This window comes from Thermobia domestica, chromosome 1, assembly GCF_964235325.1.
Source record: "Thermobia domestica chromosome 1, izTheDome1.hap1.1, whole genome shotgun sequence".
Lineage (NCBI taxonomy): Eukaryota > Metazoa > Arthropoda > Insecta > Zygentoma > Lepismatidae > Thermobia > Thermobia domestica.
In genome coordinates, this window is record NC_137454.1 from 292065456 (window position 1) to 292088850 (window position 23395).

General features: G+C 35.3%; 1 protein-coding gene across 2 annotated transcripts in view; it reads left to right on the plus strand.

Annotated features, from left to right (window-relative positions):
• Positions 1-23038, plus strand: part of LOC145661408 (uncharacterized) — a 176950-nt gene extending 153912 nt beyond the window's left edge. For both annotated transcript variants that reach the window (XM_081726710.1, XM_081726713.1), the window contains 3 exons: positions 8976-9149; positions 14830-14922; positions 19072-23038. In XM_081726710.1, coding sequence (XP_081582836.1) covers positions 8976-9149; positions 14830-14922; positions 19072-19355 — 551 coding nt within the window. In that variant the 3' untranslated portion in view covers positions 19356-23038. The remainder of the gene's footprint in view (positions 1-8975; positions 9150-14829; positions 14923-19071) is intronic.
• Positions 23039-23395: the final 357 nt, after the last annotated feature.

The window sequence follows — 23395 nt, forward strand, 5'->3', positions numbered from 1 at the left end:
ATTATCTTCGATTATTCGTTTATTTTCCAAAGCACTTTGAAGAAGTAGTTTTGTGCGAAAAGGGACTTTCGGACAGTAACCTTTTGTGATTTTAAATGTAGATTAACACCAAAACAACGCATTGAACGGCTTCATTTGGCTTTTAAGGACGAAGCACCATCCAATAGGACTGTCTGTAATTGATTTTCGAAATTTCAGCCTGGTCGCACATTTCTCATTGATGCATTTCCCGAAAGTCGTTCTTTCATGTCTGGTGATGCCAGTAATGTTGATACTGTGTGTGCATTAATTAGCGATAGGCATGTTACATATCGTGAAATTGAGGCATTCTTGAGCATTGACATGACAATATATACGATTTAGCCTGGTCATCTGAACGCACGGAAACTTTCAAGCCATTGGATCCCACAGAACTTGACCGAAACTCAGAAACAGGCTTGTGTCAATTTGGGTAAATAAATCCACAAAAAAATCAATCGAGGTAAGTCAAATTTGGTGTATTAAATCGTTACAGAGAACGAAACTAGGACCTATTCATATGAACTCAAAACTAAACAATATTTTGTTTGTGTTTCAAAGTGAACTGAACCATCAAAAGTTGTTCGGTCTAGGAGTGCTGCCAAACAAATAATTGTTTGTTTTTTTGATTATACCGGATGTGTAGCAACCGTAGCTTTAGATCTAAGTACGTACTGTAAATGCTGAATGGTATACAACAGTTTGTTTGCCAGAGGTCATCAGTGAATTGTGAGGAACGAACTCAAATCGTCGCACGATTCTTCACTACCACAACGCCAGTTTCCACAAAGCACACTAAACTTGATTTTTTGTCTTATAAAAATGTCAGGTTAGTCATTACTCACCTGTGAGTTAACACCTAGTGACTTGTTTTTATTCATACACATGAAAAATAAGATACATGGTGAGCAATTTGTGTCGCCTGAAACAGCTGTTCACGTATTCCGAAAGCGGTTTCTGAACTGCTTTTTCAAACTAGTGTGAAAAATAAAGCAATAGGCTTAAACAATCAATCAAAGATAATTTATATGTTTAAATCATCTGTTACATAGATAGTCCGGTATAAGCGGAGTATTTAAACATATAAAGTTCTACTTTTCCTTATTTTGTAATAGTGGAATATTAGCACCGCTGTTTTTAGTAGTTTGCAGAAACTTTTCCAGCAACCTTCATAGAATATACGTATAGCAGTATAAAATTAAGGTTGAATTCAGAACAGAGCATAACAACAAACGACAACGTTCGAATATTCTAATTAGGAGCTTGTTTTTTAGTTCGTTCGAAATTGGATGTGTCTTAGCATTAATGTCATAGTTTAACGTTAGATCCGAACAACATGTGATTTCACTGAGGATCAAACCGGAGTATTGAAAAGCACTTAACTATACGGGACCATCTTTATTATAGATTCATGGTAAGCAAAGACATACTTCTAAGTTAATTGTAAAGTGTTCATTAAGTATATAGTAGATATAAAAACAGGGATGATTTTAAAATTATTTAATACTACGTTAAAGCTGTTTAAAATTGAAAGATTAGCTAACAAGTCTTGTATCGAGATATATATGTCGTTGCCCAGCGGGAATGCAGGAATTTCATAGTATCAGTAAACATAATTTGTAAGCTTGAGATATATATATATATATATATATATTGTGGCCCAAAAATAGGTGTACAGTGCCGTACCGATCAGCTCATTGTATTTTACATAATTTCTTATTGTTATCCATTAGGCAGACTTAGTTTCTTTGTTCTTAATGCCGTTTTACTTACACTTAATCTCGGAACAGCCGAAGCAAATAAATCCATAAACGAGAATGTTATACTTGATCAATGCAGGGGTGTATGCCTACTTTTGGGCCACCCTGCATATAGATAGATAGATATTATTTTAACCAGAAAGTGTCAGATATGACTTTGTGTCTTAAGTATTCTTCACGAAAACATATTCTAGGCCATTTATCTAATCTTATTAAAGCTAGTTGCTGCCAGTGTGCAAGAGAGAGGAGGTCAGCTTCCTTTCTCTGACAGAAAATTCGAAGGAAAATCAAAATATTAAAAATTAGAATTGGAGATATTATGTATTCAGAACAGTAATTCTGACTTATTACACAGCCATTCACGTAAACAGTCTAGTTATTATTTAATAGATATAAAACGGTCTGATTTTGTGTAATGTGAAGAAGTCAGATTATTGACAAAGGTAATTCGCATAGACTATGTCAGATTACAATTTTGAGAAACTCTGTTAGCTTTTCAAAAGCATTTTCAGGGTGTCTATCGGTCACGAAAGTCACGAAAAAGTCACGAAATCAGAAAACGGTCATGAAAGTCACGAAAAAGTCACGAAATTTAGCTTTTGGGTCACGATTTTTTTTAAACTATACAAATTTAAGTACAGATTGGAAAATTTTGTTCTAGAAAACCTCAAAATTCACCACCAAAAATGTCTATGATCGGCTTTAGAAGCTACCAAATCGGAAGCAAAGTACGTTTCTATCGCATGGATGAAAATTCGGCCTAATTCGCACGCAAACTCGCTCTTGAAAATGTTAGGAAATTTTATGATTTGGTAAAGAAAAGGTCACGAAAAAGTCACGAAATTTCATTTTGGAATTTTAGTAGACACCCTGATTTTTCTTAAATGCAAGAAACCAAGGAAATAAATGTATTTTTAAATTCGTTGCCTGGTCAAACTATAAACTTTGGTTTGTTAAAATGGATTATTGAAGAAAAGTACAAAAGTCTTCCGATGATATTGGCCAATTAGTGAAACGATTAAAGATAGGTTTTATTAATTAGTTCATCTTCCATTAATCGAACGTCTGTGTCTAATTTAAGATTTCGAAGTTACTTCGCATTCCCAACGGATATGGAACACTAGTATAACTGGAACTTCTATTACAGTTTCCACGTGGTTAAGTGGTTATTATACGCTCCTTCCCGGGGAAAAACCGGTTTTTGATTCTGTGGTGTTTTTAAAATCCTACGTTAACTTAAAAGTCTGCGCTTCACAGCCTTAGCCTTGGCACTGAAAAGAGACAGCAAACTCCAACTTCCCATCCAAATCGAAAGTTTTTGGTTGCTGGTTTTATTATTATTATTATTATTATTATTATTATTATTATTATTATTATTATTATTATTATTATTATTATTATTATTATTATTATTATTATCTCGAAGATGATTTCATAATCGGATGAAGCGTTTATCGAATGTGCTAGAAATAGTTGGGGAATTAGCTAGAAATATTGTGCTGTAGAATAATTGGTAACTGATCTTTTTTTTAATTTATTTATTTGTATTGAAGGCTTGTGGCCCATAATACAATTCTACACGTTTGTGACACACTCCTAATGTGAATATACATAACAACAAATACAAATGAATAGGTACACTAAAAGATTAATTAACAAATGTTTGTTTTCTTATGATGGAGTAGAGGATGCATTGTTGTCCTCAACCTCTTTCAAAGCTTCTTCCCGCAAACGATAGAATGATTGCAAACATTTCGCCAGGATTGATAGCTTCTGTTTATCAGTTGCATTTAGAATTTTGTTTAATTATAAGTTTTTGTCACGGATCCTATCCCCTATCCTTCCCCTATTGCGTTCTTCCTCTAGCATCTTACATTCGAATAAAATATGTATTTCATTTTCGATTTCTCCACATAAACTACATAAATAATTTCCGTTTTCATCTTTCGGACTTTTCCACCTGTACATCCCCATTCGAAATATTGCTATGGCGCGTCTTTGGTCCCTTCCTAGCTCGAGATATTTTTCTGCCCCCTCATTTGTTTTAATCTTTACATATGTTGTCAAAGATCGCTTAGTCTCGCAATCAGCTTTCAAATTTTCAGTTGCATCTGAAATTACTTTTTCTCTAATTACTTTACACATTTCTTTTGATTTCTTGTTTCTTTTTTCTAGCAAGTCGAACATATTTATCTCTTGCAATAGTTTCACTACTCCCATTACCCAAAAGTTATTACTTCTCTGTTTCATTTGAAAATCAAAGCATTGCTTCTGAATTTCCCTCCCGTTTTCTGATTCGCACAGGTTCAGCCAATACTTTAGTACCCTTATTTTTATGATTGAGCTGACGGGATACTTTCCTGTATCGAGTAGGACAGCGCTGTTAGGTGCCGGTTGTGGCACTCCTAATATTTGTTTAATGAACTTAGTTCCTGCTTTATTAATTATGTTATCAGCACAGTTTGTACCCCAAACTTCACACCCGTACAGAAGTATGGGCTACAGTAGTGTATTAAATGCACGCGTGGCCAATTTGAACGGAGCGTTGTTGTCTGTTCAAGGTTTTTCGTGTTGTGAATATGCTTTTTTTCTGTGATAGCTGCCACTCTTCTCTGGTGATCGATCCAAGTTCCATTATACGATATGTTCACTCCCAGATTTTTAAAGCTTTTAACTGTTTACAACTCTTCCCCGTGATATGACCACCTATATCCTTTTGCCAGTTTGTACCCCTTTTTAAATACTACTACTTTCGTTTTGTTTACGTTCACTTTGAGATTCCATTCTTTGCAGTACGCTTCTAATGCATTTAATGTTCTCTGCAATCCTACTACGGTTTGTGACATAATTGTCAAGTCGTCAACATACAAAATACTGGAATTGATGTTTGCAGTACATGCGGAGCGTGGCTATCGGTTTTATCTAGTGCATCAACTACGTCATTGATGAATAAATTAAATAATATTGGAGAAAGTTGGCACCCCTGTCTTAGGCCTATGTAAGGTGGTATGGGTTCGGACATTTTATTTCGTCCGCTTCTTACATAGAAATCGACCCGTTTGTATATTTTTTCGATGCTTTGAAGTGTTTGAGTGGACATCCCGTACATTCTTAGTTTGTACAATAAAGCAGTTCTGCTAACGGTGTCGAAAGCTTTTTCAAAATCGACGAAGCAGCTGAACAGTTTGCCTCGTTTCTGCGTCAACGCCTTGTCAATTAACGTACGCAACACCATTATATTGTCTATGGTGCTGTAGCCTTTTCGGAACCCTGCTTGAAGTGGCGATACTTTATTATTGCAGTTTGCCCAGCGTTCTCTTCTTGCGGCCAGGATTCTCGTGTAAATTTTACTTATGACTCATTAATGAATAATTATATTTTATATTTTACTCATTAATGAATAATTATGCAGTTTTAACATTACGTACTGATTATGCGCTGTTTGAACATCTGTGTCCACTCATAAACTCATGTAGTTGTTACCGCATTGAACTATCATGCGACGATGAATTTTTATCGGTCTCATGTCTTCAATCACAAATATAACTACACTGCCACCATCTTTGTAAATGTTCTCAGTGCCCCATGCATGACGCATGCTTGCCAACTCCAGCTATGAATAGCTCTAAGATGCCACCAGAAAATAATAAACATATAACAGTCATTATTGTATTATAATTTTTTATACAACTTTTTCGGATATTTATTGAGGCCCTGTAGTAGCGGCATATCACTATCTGTAACGATGGTAATAATAGTAGTAGTAACTTAATGGCAGTTACAGGCAATGGACAACACATGGAAACACCTAGTATAAAAGAGGTAGAAATTTCAAAACACGATTTGCGTCTGAATGGTAGGTGTCGCTGTGGTTACCGGCACATCTTGTGAGGTATACAAATTGGCCAGTCGAACAGATGAGTAAGTCACAGTTCAGCGACTGGTCCGTGCAGGTTATCGTGAATCATGTCTGATCTAACAGTTTCAAAGAGGGTAAATTGTGGGTGCGCGTATGGTGGGAGTTTCCGTGACGAATGTAGCGGAAATGTTTGGTGTGTCAAGAGGCACAATTTCGAAGTTCATGATTTGGGTAGGATTGTGATCAAGCAGATCACCACGGAGCCTAAAGTCACAGCTGAGCTGAATGTAGTGCTCACAAATCCTGTTAGCATCAAAACAATCAGAAGAGAACTCCATAAGCAGGGTATGTATGATATATATCTGCAATTCCCAAACTATTCGTGACTGCTGGCCAAGCTGCTATACGGAGACGTGGTGCAACGCCCATAAAAGCTGGACAATGGAGCAGTGGAAGACCGTCATCTGATCAGATGAGTCTTCCTCTACATTGCTTGCAATTGCTGACCGTGTTTACGTATGGAGAACGCCAGCACAAGCGTACGATACAGACTCTGTTACCAAGAGTGAAGCATAGCAGTGTTTCAGTGATGATTTGAGCGGCCATATTCTGGTATTCTGCCGGATCCATCATCACCCTGCATGGGCATGTCACTGCCAAGGACTACGTAACCATTGTGAGTGATCAGCTGCATTCCATGGTGCAGACTTCGTTCCCATATGATAATGTTGTGTTTCAAGAAGACAGAGCCCCTATTCATACAGCTCATATGGTCCAGGACTGGTTTGATGAACACAAAGATGAAGTGTCACATCTGCCATGGCCTCCACAATTGCCAAACTTCAATATCAGTGAGCCCTTGTGGTCAATTTTGGAGATCAAGGTGCGAGCCCACTACCCACCACCGTCATCTCTTGCAGCTGCTTTGGCGGGAAAATGGTAAACATTCCTTTGATAACCATATGCGACCTGGGTTTCTCTGTTCTCCGTTGACTGCAGACCTTTCTGCGTGGGAAAGGTAGTCCTACTCGCTATTAATAAAGATAATGTACAATTTTTCAGGTGTTCCCATATTTTTGTCCATCTCTTGTGTGATATATATGAAACATTATGAAATATGTACGAGAATAATCTCAAATATGAGATCTCTTTTTTAGAAATAGAAGGAAACATTTTTCTTTAATAGTGTATACAAAATTTTAAAGTTTAGCTTTGTACTTGAGTAATACAAAAATCCGAGATTTTTTCACCGGGCAAACCAGTAGCAGTACTACATTCCGCTGCTAGATGTCTCGAGGTACATATATTAGAGCTTATTTCACTTAAGCTCTCGGAAAATATGTGAAACATACTTTGGCCCCTCCCCGCCACCCTCTCACGGATTAAACTCTCCCTTTGCTTAGGGAAAGGAAGTAAATAACCTCAACTCTATTGCCAATTTGTCATTCAGTCATTTGTTCTTGACGAGTGAAGCTCGTAGGCTACTTAGAGTGGCTAACAAGACAGAGCACAGCGAAGTTAGTGAAATAATTCGTTGTGGCAACTTGTCCCTCTTTCGAGGAAGGTACGGGAAATCACATATCGACAGCAGCGCCAGAAGGGGCACAGTTGAAATAGATAGGCTCTAGTTGCTGTACCACAGAGTTGCGTCATCTTTGGCGCATTCAGTTGTGAGTTGTAGTTGTGCGTATTAGGACGTGCTTCAGTGCTTCTGCGATTTGTCAAATGGCTGTAGCACTGAACAGAAGGAACAAGATTTGCATCAAGTTCTATATCAAGTTGGAGAAAACTGCAGTTGAAACTCACCGCATGCTGAAAGAGGCATTTAGTGAGAGTGCAGCGAGTCAAGAAGCAAGAACATTTGAGTGGTTCAAGCATTTCAAAGAAGGCCGCGAATCTGTGGAAGATAACAAACATTCTGATCAACCATCAACATGCACAACACCGGAAATGATAATGAAAGTACGTGATGTGATTCGCGAAGACAGAAGGCAAACAATTAACGAACATACTTCGACTGTTGTACGGTACATGCCAACGAATTCTATCCGATGAACTGAACATGAGACGAATTGCAGCGAAGTATGTTCCTTGCCTTCTCAGCATCGACAAACCACCTCAGGATTCAGACGTGCCGCTGAGCTACAACAAAGAGTTCGAGAGTATCCAAACTTCTTATCCAGAGTCATTACAGGTACGGAAACGAAGCAGCAATCATCACAATGGAAGACGCCATCTTCTCAAAGGTCGAAGAAAGCTCGACAAGTTCGCAGCAATGTCAGGTCGACGTTGATAAATTTTTTCGACATTCGATAAATTGTTTATAAGGAGTGTGTTCCACCTGGTCAGAATGTCAACGGGAAGTTTTACTGTGAAGTTTGATGTGACTGAGGGAAGATGTTCGGCGCAAACGGCCAGAACTGTGGCAAACGGAAATTAGTTGCTGCACCATGGCAACACACCCACGCACACCTCACTCGTTGTGAGGAAATTCTGCCCAAAAACATGACAACTTTCCCCCACCCGCTCTACTTCCGTGACATAGGCCTGTGCGACTTCTACCTGTTCCTGAAGATGAAACTGGCATTAAAAGGGCGACGTTTTGACTCCATTGAAGACATCCAAGTGGAATCGCAACGGGTCCTGAACATCCTTCACCCTACGGACTTCCAGGTGTGCTTCCAAAAGTGGTAATAACGCTGGGATCGTTGCATACATGCCGAAGGAGATTAGTTTGAAGGTGACGGAGAACATTAGAATGTGAGTATATCTTAAACTGCAGCCTTATAAATCACGTATAAAATGTGTTTGTTTCCAGCACCTTTTCTCTCCGAAATTGCTGTTACATCATCACATTATGATGTCATCTGATGAGAAAAATTTGTTTAAAAATAATTTGAGATCCCTCTTAAGCTCCATGTTGTCTTCAGTTGTTTATCTTACGATGCTGCTGATGAACTTCCTTGTATCATCTCTAATGTATATCCGTATTGTCTTACAAAGTTCTACATATTCTGTTTCGGGTGTTCTTCGTCAGACTGCGTGTTTCTTCAGTGCCGTGATATAAGTGAATAGACATCCGCAGGCAACACAATTTCCTTTATTATCTACCCGTATCCTCCCGCTCGGTCACTGGTTACTTAATTTGAGACTGTACACGGATGGATTTGGTCAAATTTGATTGTGCTTGCTGTATATAGTAATCAGATTAGAGTTCTTAGTTTCAACTATCTTTCATCTCGCTACGATAGGTGACGTAATATTTGATTTGTATTGTTAAAATGAAATCTTGTGTCTAAGTTCATATTATCAGCAATTAATCAGTTTTTTATTTACAGATCCATCTACAAACATGCATCATATAGAAAAAGCAGTGATACTTCTGGCTAAACGAGAAGGATGGGAATGGGCAAACAAAAAACTAATTGGAAACAAACTGTGGAATCTTGTAGAAAGATGGGAAAGACGAGAAATCTCTGACGAGCTTGCTATGAAAGCAATAAAGTTAATGGGTAAGATTCATATTTATTTAATTATTTTGTTGCTTTTCCGATGTAGATACTCTGGACAATGAAACAGTATTGTTAGAAAAAAAAATAAGTAAATAAAAGTTCTTCAGAAACAGCAAGGACATATGACAGTTCCTTATAGACATATATAATTTCGCGTGATTAGCTATAGATGTGAGTTTTTCTAGACGAATGAAAAGTTCCACCGAATAGTGCTGCCACCTAAAGGGAGCAAACGGTAATTGTCTCAATCCTTGTCTCTCTGTATTATTCAAAGGTAATTGCAATAGGACAGTTCGATATTTCTCAGTGTCTTATTTGTTGCAGTGGATAAGTAAAATACTATATGAGAATGTGATATTAGATTTGTTGTAAAGGGGTTTGTATGTGCGAGGTTTTATGGAGAATCAGAATCAGACCATATGTAGAATATTTATTTAAATTATTATTTTTGTCTTTCTTTAGTATTTAGTTCTGTTTCACCTGTAATACTTTGATTGTATTCACGTATGGTCGGGTTCTGATTGCCCATAAATTACCTCTTCTATTTAGGTTTTGGTTATATAATATATTCATGTTTTTGGGGGAACATCTTCAAAATTGTAAAGTCGAAATTGTACATAAATTCATTACTTAAATTCCACTTTGTGCAGCGTCAAAACGGAAATTTGTTAGGCATCGGGAAATATAAATTAACCCTTCGATATTCATTTGTTGCATTTATCTCTCTCTCTCTTTCTCTCCCCCTCCCCCCCCATCCGTTTAGTTTTGTTGACTTTATATGTAGGCAGTGGCGTATTTAGGGGGTGGCTTCCGGGCTTAAGCCCCCCCGAAATCTTACTTAGTATAGTCAAGTAAATGGAATATCTTGCATAATTTTCACATTTTCAGGCAAAGCGCCCCCCCCCCCCCGAAAGTTAGCAAAGCCCCTCCCGAAACAAAATCGTAAATACGCCACTGTATGTAGGGCATGTATAATTCAATTCCAGGTTCTATTGCAATAAGTAACTTCAAATACCTATCTAACCACTATGTCCTCTAGTGCAGTTAGCACCAAATGAGTGACGTACCTATTACAACAAAATGATTGATTATAACCAATGTTATGGCGAGGCAGAGGACTGAAATAGCAATAGCCAGATGACGAGCGGAAAAGTTGTGGGAATCTTGTAAACGCAGATGACGTGTCGATCTCAGTTATTCAAGAACGGAATCATTTCATATAAACACAAACATTACAAGACGATTACAGCGATTTTGATGCCGGACAGTTTCATACAAGCACAAATGTGAAACATTAATATATATATATCAAGTACGTATTAAGAGCCTGCCTTACTAAAAATAATACAAAATTTACCATTTTTCTTTTGCTTGATTATTCATCAGTGAAAGGAGATAATGAAATGCAAGTTACCACAATCATAGATAATGTTATTCTATAACAGAAAATACTAACCTGAAGAATTTTCAGTGTTGCAATCCATAGAAATTACAGTGTTGCCAGAAAAACAATTTCCCTAAAATCTAAATTAAGACAGCGAGTAGAGGAATGGACTCAACTGCATTTGATTACATATCATGTTGTTTTGGTTTCTTGTGAACTACTTTTTAATTAACATTATTATTTAGTTTTAATAACTGTATGTTAAAACTATTTTGTTTATTACAAACTAAATGCAACGATTATTTAAAAAGTAGTTCACAGCAAACCAAAACAATATGATACGTAACCAAATGCAGTTGAGTTTGTTCCTCTACTTGCTGCCTTAACTTAGATTTTAGGGAAATTGTTTTTCTGGCAACACTGTAATTTCTATGGATGGCTACACTGAACATTCTTGAGGTTTATATTTTCTGTTGTAGAATAACATTATCTATGATTGTGGTGACTTGCATTTCATTATCTCTTTTCACTGATGAATAAACAAGCAAAAGAAAAATGGTAAATTTTGTATTATTTTTAGTAAGGCAGGCTCTTAAGTTTATAGTACTTGTTTGCTAATAATGTCGAAAGCTATGTTCTTCCTATCTTCGTTGGAAAATATTATTTGAGGTTAAATATAGATTAAAATCAACTAAGGAATTCTGATCTAAATCTGTATCCGTTAAAGTATTCGTCAAATGTATTTTCGCTTTGTAGTTATTCATTTTTCATCATTGTTTCCATTTTTTCACGAGCTTCACTTACATTTTTATTTTGAAATGAGAGGAGGTATTTTAATTTTTAAATAGAATATACTTGTATGATATATTTTTATTTGATTATTGTTTCCTATGAAATTAAGAACATATGATTCTTTAACTGGTTAGCAAACCAAAAAATTTCGTGCGCTGTTCAATGTATCCTATGAATTCCTCATAGGAAGCACCAATGAGCGTGTAGACACATGACGTGAAAAGATACATCTTAGTGAGTCTGCTGACCATGTTAGCTGCTTGAATGTCGTAATCAGATGGATGTGGACAAAAGTATTATTAGGGTTTGCTTGTTTTATAAGCTCACGTTTAACACAAAGGTGAATTTAGTGGCTTGAAGCATAAATAGGGCGTATGGGAAGAACATTCAGATGTAGTTCAGAAAGTTTTCATCGGACTGGAAAGTTTTCATGCTGGAAACCTACTAACCATCAACGATAATGCGTTGAAACAGTGATTGGAACGGATCCATTCTTGGAAATGAGGAAGGTTTCAGGTAAGCGATAAACCAGTCCAATTGCATTTATATCGAATTGAAGTGTGAAAACTGTCCAAATACGTACTTTATGAAGTTACGCAAGACAACAAACTTTGACGTCTGAGCATTTTCACCCTTCGCTACTTAAACCGTCGAAACACAGACTGGCTTTTTTTCTAGTACACAAATTCCAAGTGGTCGTATCAGTGGTTGACGCCAGAACCGGTACTATACCTGAAAACCCCATTGCACCCAAAGGAAACTATTGTGTGTTTAATGTGATACGTCGAAATAATTTTCTATGAGCTGCTATCTAATGATCAAATGGTATACGCGAATGTGTACTATGTGCCCAGCTACAGTGTGTTGCAGGTATGCATTGTAAAAGGTAGACTGCCCTGGTCAAAAGAAATCTTCAGAACAATACTACATTTCATACAGTGCGGAAAACCATAGAGAAGATCAAAATTTTTGGTTGGAAACTTCTGTCCATCCTGTGTATTCTCCAGACATCTCACCATTGACTTATCACTCTTTCCTGTCAGTGATTGAGCCGCAGCGATGTGAGGAATAAACGATTTAGAACGAATGATTTGAAGAACAATGTGTTTTCTTCTACCTTCAAACAGTCTCGGACTGGGGAGTATAGGGCCCCGGCAGGTTTGCTTGTTGTAATGACACACTATTTCCAATGGGGTTTCATAAAATGCTAACTGAAACATTATAACCTGAAATTAGAGTTAATACTCACAGATCAAGTATTATAAATAGTTATGACTTTTTATCAGCCATTCTTTTCTTCTTCGATAGCCAACGAACAGGAAAATCTTCAATCTCAATGCCAGTATAATATTTCTTTAATTGCAGATTCGTTTCTTTGCAAATGTCTTTCGCTTTGCCATACACTATTGCAATTCTTTATCCTGGTATTGAAATTTCTCGCGTAGCTGTTCCCGTAATTTTGCTACTAAATTCCAAGCCTTAGTGTAATTCAGAGCTTGTGACTGTAAATATTTTGAAATTGGTGTTGTTAACCCGAATAGGTCATCGTACACAGCACACGTAACAATGTTTTGGAATCCACACCATTTATGCAACAAGGTCTGAGATTGAAACTTTGTTTTAGCATTGAACTGTCTGTTGATTGTAACGTCGTTCAGGAACAATAGAAAAGTCAGAAATCGGTTGTTTCGGAACCCTGTAGCATTTTGGTCTTGCCCTTGATAAATGCAGATATCATTGATCGCATTGAAAGCTGTGTTTTTACTCTACCAGCGAGTAGCTCCAATTGTTTTGAAGCCTTCGAAGCTTGTCACTTCCAGTATAATTCTACTTTACTTGTTCCGTCCACCCACCCATGCGCTTATGCGATTCAGACAGAAACACTGCGCTCGTCTGAATGAAGCCAAATAGATTTACTGCTGCTTCATCTTGTTCTGTAGAATGTACCATTATCAAATTAAGGACATGAGCCATACAATGGGTGTATACATTTTCAGAATTATCCTTTTTCAAATAACTCTGTACGCCTTTGTAGCAACCCTCCATAGTCGACGCCCCATCAAACGAACAGCCAACCACACTTACCATAGACACCCTATGCTTATCAAACATGTCTTTCATCAGCTGATATATACCCAATCCGGTCGTATCATGAGATAAAACAAGACTCAGAAGACGTTCAAATGCGTTTCCATTTATTACATAGCGAACAACTACACTTCATGCTGTTGCAATAACTTGTCACACTACTAACAAGAGGGCCCCAGCAGAACTTTATAAAAGTCGTCTCATTTCGGTATTCATGGAATCCCAATACACATTTAGACAATATAATGCTGGGACCCCATTGTTCATATTGTTTAAATATATTCTTACTAGGCCCCAAACAGGATTTCATAATACTGTTAGTTTCATTCCATAATGGGATCCGAAAACTACATTCAATACTGTGGGCCACCGAACTCTGGGAACGAAACAAACTACAACGAGTAAGTAACTATGCCCCAACACTGTAGACATATTTTATCTTACTTTCCATGTTATTCAATATTCATTTTATATATATATATTTAGAGTGGGCCCCGGTAGGGATCCCTGTTCTCCTGCTCTGACTAGTCCGAGCCTGCCTTCAAAGACCATTCGTTTTATCGTAAGTGCATTGAAATGCTTGTGTATCTTCATGTCAGAAGTTCCAGAATGCGCAAGCAGTTGCTTCAAAGTGGAATTCACTGTTGTCAAAAAAGGAGTGTTTAATTTTTTCTTTCCCGGAACTCTCGTTAATCTTAGAGCACCATCTATTTTTCATTTCTCCAATGAAGACAGAATGGCGCTAGGTGTCGAAATTATTAGTAGAAGTACTTGAAATGGAATACTCGGTAAGCTGGTTTTATATTTTTAGTGATGATGTCATTGCATAGTATTACAAATCACAGAAGGAAGATATGAGTCATAGCCATTGCAAAAAGCTATGTGATCACATATAGGAAGACGAACATGCCGTTTCAGTGTGGAACAGTTCCATGTAAATACAGGCAAGAGAAGTCGATACAACTTCAAGAAAAGTCTATACAGTTCTACTAAAATACCAGTGTTCATATCCATAATTTAAAAAAGAATTATGATATTATTTTCTAGTGTAAAAGTTGTTCAGTTATTGCATTGTTTGAAAACAACACTGTTCATGAAATGAGTATGTTGACTTCTTGGAAAACAAATAACATTTAAATTTAAGCCTTTCTAAGAGAACTACTTACATTATTGATGTTTTGCATTAGGTTTATAATTTGCGGCAATTTGAAATTCGTATTTTGAGGTTATCGCAATGTTCAGTAATTTCGTTACGATGAATTATCCATGTTACAAGTAGTAGATAAATGATTTCAAAGAAGTGGATTTGTGCTAAATTAAGTTTTTCAAACATAATTATTTAACATGTGAAATAATTTCCGTGTTTTGTGTGTTTTGAATGCATATTTTTAATTAGTTTTAATTTTTAACTTGCAGGTCCTGTTGCTAGATCGTTTCCAAATGAAGGTGAATTAGCAGTACGAAGTCTAATTGACCGCTTAGCAACTTTCTTGAATGAAAGCAAAGAAGGTAAGGAATTTAAATATTTTTTGTACGTTTAACATTCTTGGAGAGTATCCAGTCCGTGTTATCGTGAAAAGACCGGTATTCCGTAAAAAATACCAAGAAAACGTAATTTATTAACAAAATATTGAATGAGGGGATTTGCTTGTTAGAAATTAAAAATTTGGTGTATAAACTCTTGAATAAAAATAACGCAACACGCACATTCATCGTTCAAAATTCCGCTACTAAAAGAGAGAACTGAAGTCAAATTTGTTTAACATCCAAATTTCCCTTTCTTTATTAAGGAAGTCTCCAATATGAGGATTCGTTTAAGTCGGAGACATTAAATTCGGTTTATAAACTCTTTAACTAAAAATAACAGAATACGTGTTATTTTAAAATTTCTCTCCTAGAAGGGGAAGGGATAATACAATGATTATTAATATATCTACCTAGGTAGAAACATGAGTTTTGAACAGAAAACTCTTTGTTAGGAGCAGTGAATAAGAAAAGAAATATTTTGAAATACATTTGCTAAGGGACATAAAGGGGATTCAAAAATTTTGCTCAGAATGAAGTATCACATAAATCCCAGTTAGGAAGATGAAATTCGGCTTATAAACTCCTCTTAAGGGGACGCATGTCCCAGTGTTAAAAAAAAGAAAAAATCCCGTTTTAAAAATGCTGCTTGTAGACGATCCAAGTAAGCTTGAACAAGACCATTCAGTACCTCAAATTTACACGTTCAAAGGAGTATTGTTCAAGACACTTAACAAGAGTCTCGAATGGTCTTGAAACAACTTTACACGATCATAAAGATTTCGAATCCTGTTTTATATACTTGTTGATAGGTGGCAGTACAAAACAAGTTACTGAAACTATGGAAACAAATGAAAGCGAAATTGCGTTCAGACCTGTGCATGAATAGCTATAATATTAGCATATCTTTCCTATCTTTCTGCAGGCATTTGGAAATAATAGATTACCGGTATATTAAATCATTTAGAAAACAGTTCAGTTGATTTTCAAACAAGCCCTTCGAATTTTCACTAAGTATTTTGCCCCATTTAAATTGAAATCGGGTTAGGTTAGCTTAAGTTAAAAGAGTAAAGTGCTGCTTAGATATAAAATCCCTGTACTAAGCTTTTTGAAAAATCTGATTCTTCAAATGACGTACTGACGGCAGAATCACACTCAAAATGAAAAAATCGAACTGTTTCCCAAAATTGTATCACGAGGCAATGACTACCTTTTGATGTTATTTATGCTATGGCATCGAAGACTGTTTAAAGAAAATGCTGAGAACGCAGGAAACCAAACGAAGCAATGATGATAAATTTCTTCAGCCACTGGACTTACCGTCCATATCTGCATCAGACTTTCTTCACAAACCTATCCCATATTTGGTACTGGTAAAGAATAAACCGTCAAACAAATAGTAATTTTACTGTTAAAATGTGTGAGTTCGTATGAAAGAGGATTGTTTGGGATAATAATTTCCACTGTCGGAACATGCCTGTATAATGTAGGAAACAATTATGTTTAGAAGTTTAGTGTTACCAGTATCAAATCATTACAAAGGATTTAGTTGAGTTCAAATGAGTGAATACGATGTCAAGGGTTTGTTGCACTATTCTTATTCTTATGTTTCTTGCACTATAACCTCCGTCAATGATACGCCTGCTCCCGACAGACGTACTCTCGCGTGAGCCCCTTTCTACGTTCCTGTCCTGACACTGTTAAATAGCATTCTCGATTTTTTTTTTTTTTTTTTCACTTTCGTATAAGTGGTATATGTCTGAATGCGCATTTGTACCTTACGGGAAAGCCCTCGTAAAATTAACCTGCACGCATTAAAGCAACGCCTACTTTAAGAAATAACTCCTGAAATACTACGTATGAATTACCTAATACAATAATTGCATATTTTATAATAGGATAACATGTAATAATTTCCAGGGTACTTCAGTTTACGAGCATAATATCAATATGTACGCAATTAAATTTCTTTTATTACTATTATCCCAGATTAATAACAGTACAAAACGTCCTATTAAAGCAAGAAAAGTCAGATATATATTTTTTATTTGATGAACTCTTCTGCACCCGATATTCTTGTATATTAAATTCTCAAATTAATACATCTATCAATGCCTCAAAATTTAACAATAGTTATGGCCATGCAAGCACTGTAATTACATAAATCGTGTGTATTATCAACAAAAATGCAAACAATATCTTCCAGCGGTTTTTTTTTTATCTATACAAATATAAGTACAGAGTGGAAAAATTTGTTTTATAAAACATCTAAATCTACTACCAAAAATGTCTGTGATCAGCTTTAGATGCTACCAAATCGCAAGCAAAGCACGTTTCTATCGCATGCATGAAAATTCGGCCTAATTCGCACCCAAATTCGTTCTTGAGAATGTTACGAAATTTTATGGTTAGTTAAAGAAAAAGTCACGAAATTTCATTTTGGAATTTTAGTAGAACCCTGCTAAGGGAAATGCCGACTCCTGATTGGCTGTTGTTGTGGTTAAGAAAAGTGCCTTTGTTGAACCCCTATTTTTTGTTCCTGAAAAGAGCCAGCCAGATAGAACTGAGTTGAAACCCATTGTCTCTCTTAAGATTCACGTGAGGTGGCTATGACTTCCTTTATTAATTTCTCACAAACGTTACTGCATTTGGCTACTATGACGATATTTATAAAATTGACTGTGTTTTTATCAGCATTGTTCTTATGATATGCCAAGTTGTTCTATGTATGATCTGCTACGTTCACAGAATATACGATATACTCCTGTAGTGCTTAGGTGCAGGTTGTCTTTCACTAGTTTGAGTAACGACTTTATGTTGGTGGAGGATTGTTAATAACTCTTATACCCGGTCTTGCAGTGTTCTGCTGAGTATGCTAGAGGTGTAGGCGATGAAAGGCAGTACGATAGTGAGGAGATAATCCTCACTCAACTTTTTTGATCACTTTGTGTTGTGAAGTAACGACCCTTTTTATGGCCATGTTGATATCTGCAAGACTGTAGCCATTCTCTTGTACCATCAAACGAAGATGATTGAATTCCTCGAGTAAACATTGCTGGTCACTTAAGGAGACTGTTCTGTGAGCCAAAGTGATTATCACTATAGCACTTTGTGACTTGTAATAACAGCTGTTTGCCTTGAGATAAAGATTTGCGTGTGTCAGGTTTCTAAATACGCTGTGTCCCAATGTTCATCAGGTTTACTGGAATACCGCTCTCCGCCTTTCATAGGCTACACCTCTAACAAACTCCACAGAACACTTGCCGGACATGCTATAAGAGCTATTCACAATCCTCCAACTAGCAGCAGATCATTACTCAAACCAGTGAAGAACAACCTTGCACCTTCCCACTCCTGGGATATATCGTATACCCTGTGAATGTGGCAGATCATACATAGGGCAAACTGGGTATACTATAGAACAACGATGCAAAGAACCAACGGCTACATCAGAATTCAACAACCCGAAAAGTCAGAACTGGTAGAGCATAGCATAGAACTGGGACATAATCAATTTTGCAAATACCACCGTAGTAGCCAAATGCAGCAATTTTTGAGGCAAAATAATAAAGTCGTAGCCATCTCACGTGAAAGTAATAATCTCAATAGAGGCAATGCGTTTCAACTCAGTCTTATCTGGTCGAACCGGTTTAGGAACAAAAAGCAGACGTTCAACAAAGGTACTTCTCGTAACCACAAAAACAGTCAATCAGGAGCTAGCATTTCCCTCAGCCAATCACAGGCCCTCACTAATAGTTCACCTCTACATAGTCAATATATATGCCCACATATCTCCGGTCTCTTCATCACAGTCCCTGAAGATGAATACAATGTCTGCATTCAAAACGTTGGAAATCAATATTTTCACCTGGCTGGTAGCCCGAGAAAACTTACTTGAATTATGTCGCCAGGAAAAAGATCGATTTTCTTTTTTTCTTTCTTTTTTTTCTTTTCTTTTTCTTTTTCTTTTTCTTTTTTTTTTTTTTTTTTTTTTTTTTTTATAAAGGGTATGTTTTTCCCAGGCTACTTTAACATTCCATGTTGGAAATAAAATATTTCTCGCAGTGTATACTCTACATTTAAAATACTTCAGTTTTCATAAACTTTATAATATGTTTTCATTTTTCTTTTCAGTTCCAAGCCATGTTCAGGAAAGTGTTGTGGAGAGTTTATTATATGTGAGTCGCCAAAAATATCCCCAAGTTGCTAGGTTGATTTCGAACTGGAAACCATCACACACGGTATCCACGAGAGTAGTGGATCACATGAAAGCATTTATAAAAGGAAGAAAAGATACATGGTGGAAGAAATTCATTGGAAGGTTTTCAAGAAGAAGATTTCCGAGAAGATTTGATATTAGAAGTTCAATTAAACCGCAGACATTCCAGTTAATATTGAAACAGTTTGTTTCTCCGTGAAATGTCAGAATCTAGTCGAAATAAAGCGAATATTGAATGTTTCTTAGGCAACTCGTAGTTGTAAAGTACAAGTTTGCCAGTGTAGTTTTACGTATATTTGTCAGTTTGTAAGATTGTTTGTACAAGTTCTGCTTAACAGTATTGTCATATCAGATTTTAGCAGTTTATTCCTATCGGTTGTTTATATAATGTTGTGTATTAAGATGTATAAATGGTCATTTGTATCTTTCTAGTGTGCGGCAGTAGCCGCGCAAACGAGTTGACAAATATAAAGACTTGAAACGAATGCTGACGGCTGCAGGTTTAAGTCATTATGAAGAAGTTGTGATGGTAACAGAGAAAGTCATTCATAATTACATTTTATAATAATTTTTCATAGTCATTGTTGATTATTTCATTCAAAGGAATAACATTTGTAAGTTTGTAGCACAAATAAAGTTTCCTGTGTTTGACAGAAAATTTTTCTCTGTCTTGCTGGAAAAAATAGTATAAAAGTGTTGAAGAACATCTGTAAAAGTATGAAGAGAGTTAGTATCAAATATTCATGCTCGCTGTTAAGTCCAAATTAAATATAGTGGAATTAAAATAAAACATTTACAATGATGCCCTCTCCTCTTTAACTTTACAGCAATGCAAATCAATCATTACTTTTCTACAGTCTTCTTCTATTTGTTTTAAAAAATAATAGCGCCTTCGAGAGAGAAAAGTACTAAAACAAATATAAATAAGAAAGAGAAAAGAGGAAATAAATATATAAGAATAAAATGCTAAACCTCGTATATTTGCTGTATGTGACACTGTAAAAGGAAGTATTTGGAATAAATAGCGAACGTTGATTTACTGTTTTCTTTGAAAGTGTTGCACATAGAAAGTGTAACATATTTACGTTTTCCTCCCCTTCCTTATGCATATTTTTCTTTATTTATTACTCTCAAAATTACCGTTTTTTTTTTCTCATGAGTTTGAATGTAGAAAATAATGATTGGCTGCATTATTAGGAAGAGAATCATTATAGGTACATGCACTTTTTATTGTAATAGATTCTCAGAAATTTATCAACATAAATGTAGTTTTATTTTCCGTTTCAGCTTCCTAAGAACCGTAAAGCACGAAAAAAGGTTTAAAATCATATTCATGTATTTCTGTGTATGTGAATTTTTGTATTTTTAGCATATTAAGTACAATAGCGATATTGTTATTCCACAAAACATATTAGGGCAGAAAAGGCGGGTTTTCCCATCTTAGAAGAAAAAAAGTACTGAGTTAAGTTTAATAAAGTAGAGATTATCTATGTGGAAAAATAAGAATTTTGATTTCGTGGAAAGGACCATTTCCAATGTTTCATCTGCTTTTCCAGCAGTCTTATAAAGTGGAAGAGATTTAAGAAGGTAGACATCGGGTTCCATGACGAATTCGAAAATTATTGTAATATATAAAGTTGATTTCAACGTAACACGTAGAAAAGCCAGTTGTTTGTATGGAAGGCAGAGGGAAGAAAGTATTGAAAACTTCCAGATGTTCTTTTATGAACGAAATTACTTTTGAAAAATTAATGGTTATGAAGCTTTAGAAAATTATCAATTAATTTATGATAAATGTGGTTCTCTGCTACGTTGGAATTACTTTTATATTGAATAATGGTTTGAATTGAAATTCTTTGTTCAATTCCATAGTTGGTTCCCAACCTTAATCAGCATTGCAGCGTAAACATTTTAAATATTGTTAAATTTTTTTTTCCATTACAGAGAATTATTTGTATTTTTTTTAAGCATAAATATTTAACTTTGATAAGGTGCTTTTATAAAATATAGTTCATCATTAATAGTGTAAACCAGTGCCATCATTTAGAGTCCTTAACATTTAAAAATTCAACAGTTAAGACTAAATCAACGATACAGGTGTTTATTAGAAAATTGGAAGAATTTATAGTTCACATTACTGGCATTATTATGCATAAGTACGAGATAGGTGAGAAAGCTATGTTTTCTACGTAGCCAGTGGCTAAAATACTAACTATGCAAGTGCTGAATAAGAGTTTAAAATTTCATAGAATTTTTTAATGCTCTTTACATATTTGTGCTATACTTGTTTACTCGTTTTGGTTCCTTATATTTTTGTTGCTAATTCGAATAGATAAATTATTAGTGTACTGTATACACACATAAAAATTGGTACATTATACATTTTGTAAAAATTTTTTTTTGAATATAAATTTTCTGTTATTTTAACAGTACAGGGCCATTCACGTAAATAAGGGTCTAATGTGTGTTAGTTTTCTTTCGTGAGATGTGCGCTAGTTCGTAATATTTGGTAAGACAATTCAACGTTGGTTAAATAACATCTGAATGGCAACTTAAGCATGACGTATCCTGCCCATTATATCTTACATAATTGCTGTAACTGTTCAATTTTGTAACTATGCTATAAGTTCATTTTAAATGTGTCAACATATTTCCTCATACCTTATTCCGTTTATATACATATATATATATATAACTAATTTCTATTTAGTGTTCAACATCTAATAAATCAGAAGTTTCAAATGTATATTGATATACGTTGTATTTCCAGATTGTAATATTGATGTTTAATTTTTTCCATAAAAATACTTTGAGAGTCGGGTTTGAATTTTCTTATTAATTTACATGTAACAGCGAATTGACATCATGTGTCGTTTTCATTTATGTTGATTCCCTGTTCATATTTTCTTTTAGATGTATTTTGTTTCGTGGCGTCATTACCTAAGAGCCGTGGAAACACGTTCATTTGAAATTTGGTACAAGTTGGAAGATACACGAAAAAAAGATTTGTTGCTGAGATATATATCTCATTCCTATACTTTAAATACCATTCCTATCTATTTAAGTTACTACTAGGTTTCATCTGTATAAGTTATTTTAGGTTTCATCTGTATTGTGTTCATTGACTGTGTGTTACAGCTTGAATTTATTGGGTCGTGTAGTCTTTGTTCCATTGCTATGTATGTCAATTATTTTTATCACATTAATTACAACAACGTATCTTCTTCTTCTGTTGTTTTAAGATAACTTCTGAATTACAATACCGAGGGGTCATTCACAATACTTTATAAGTTAACATCAAATAGTGAGGGTTAATTTATTTTTTGGTTTGAACAATAGGTTGGAGAGAAAGGAATCTTCCGAGTAACAGGTACTTTGTTTGAATTGTTACAATTTGCCCTTTGCATTGGTAAAATAAAATTAAAAAAAAAAAAAAAAATTAAAATACACAGAAACCTGCCGAAGTTGGTCACCAGTGGTTCCAGAAATAATGTCAAACTTACACATGGGCCATAAGGGTTCATAGTTACATGGGTCATGTTACACTGATAGGGACCAATGTAAACAGGTGGCGAAGTTAAAGTTTTTAGCAATTTAATATATTTAATTATATAATAATCTAAAGTTTTCCCTAGTTAAATATGTATTTACTCTTGAGCAAGTATACTGAAATTTTGGCATGAAATTTTTCATAAATTTGTAAAGTATTCTGAATATCATTTTCTTTTAAATAGTTTTGGAGGTTTATTGAAGAAAAAAAAATCCCATGCTACTAGTTACCTTGTATGCACCTTTATGATCCTTACAGTCTCATTTTGCGTTGTTCTAGTTCTCTTAGATTTTTAACAAGTAGCAACTACACTTTAAGTGTGTGAGACGTACAATAGCACATCCAATTAAAGCCTTAAATCATTTATTTTTTTACCCTAAATATATATGAGCTCTTTCATAATACGATGGTACATTTAAAAAGTACTTTAGTGGGAATGAAAATTAAATAAGTTGTAAGGAACAACTTGAGAGTGTTTTGGCAAATGAAACTTAACTCTTGCATCGGTACGTTAACTCGAAATTAGTTGAAATGACTAACGCAAAGTACGACCTTCGTTGTACATTGGTACATGTATCCATCCTTACAGAATAAAGGTTACTATCGTACCTTCTGCATTTTTTGCTCATCGATCGCAGTGGTAGAATTTCTGCCGAATACTAAAGCTTTTGTGGAGTTTTATTTGGATT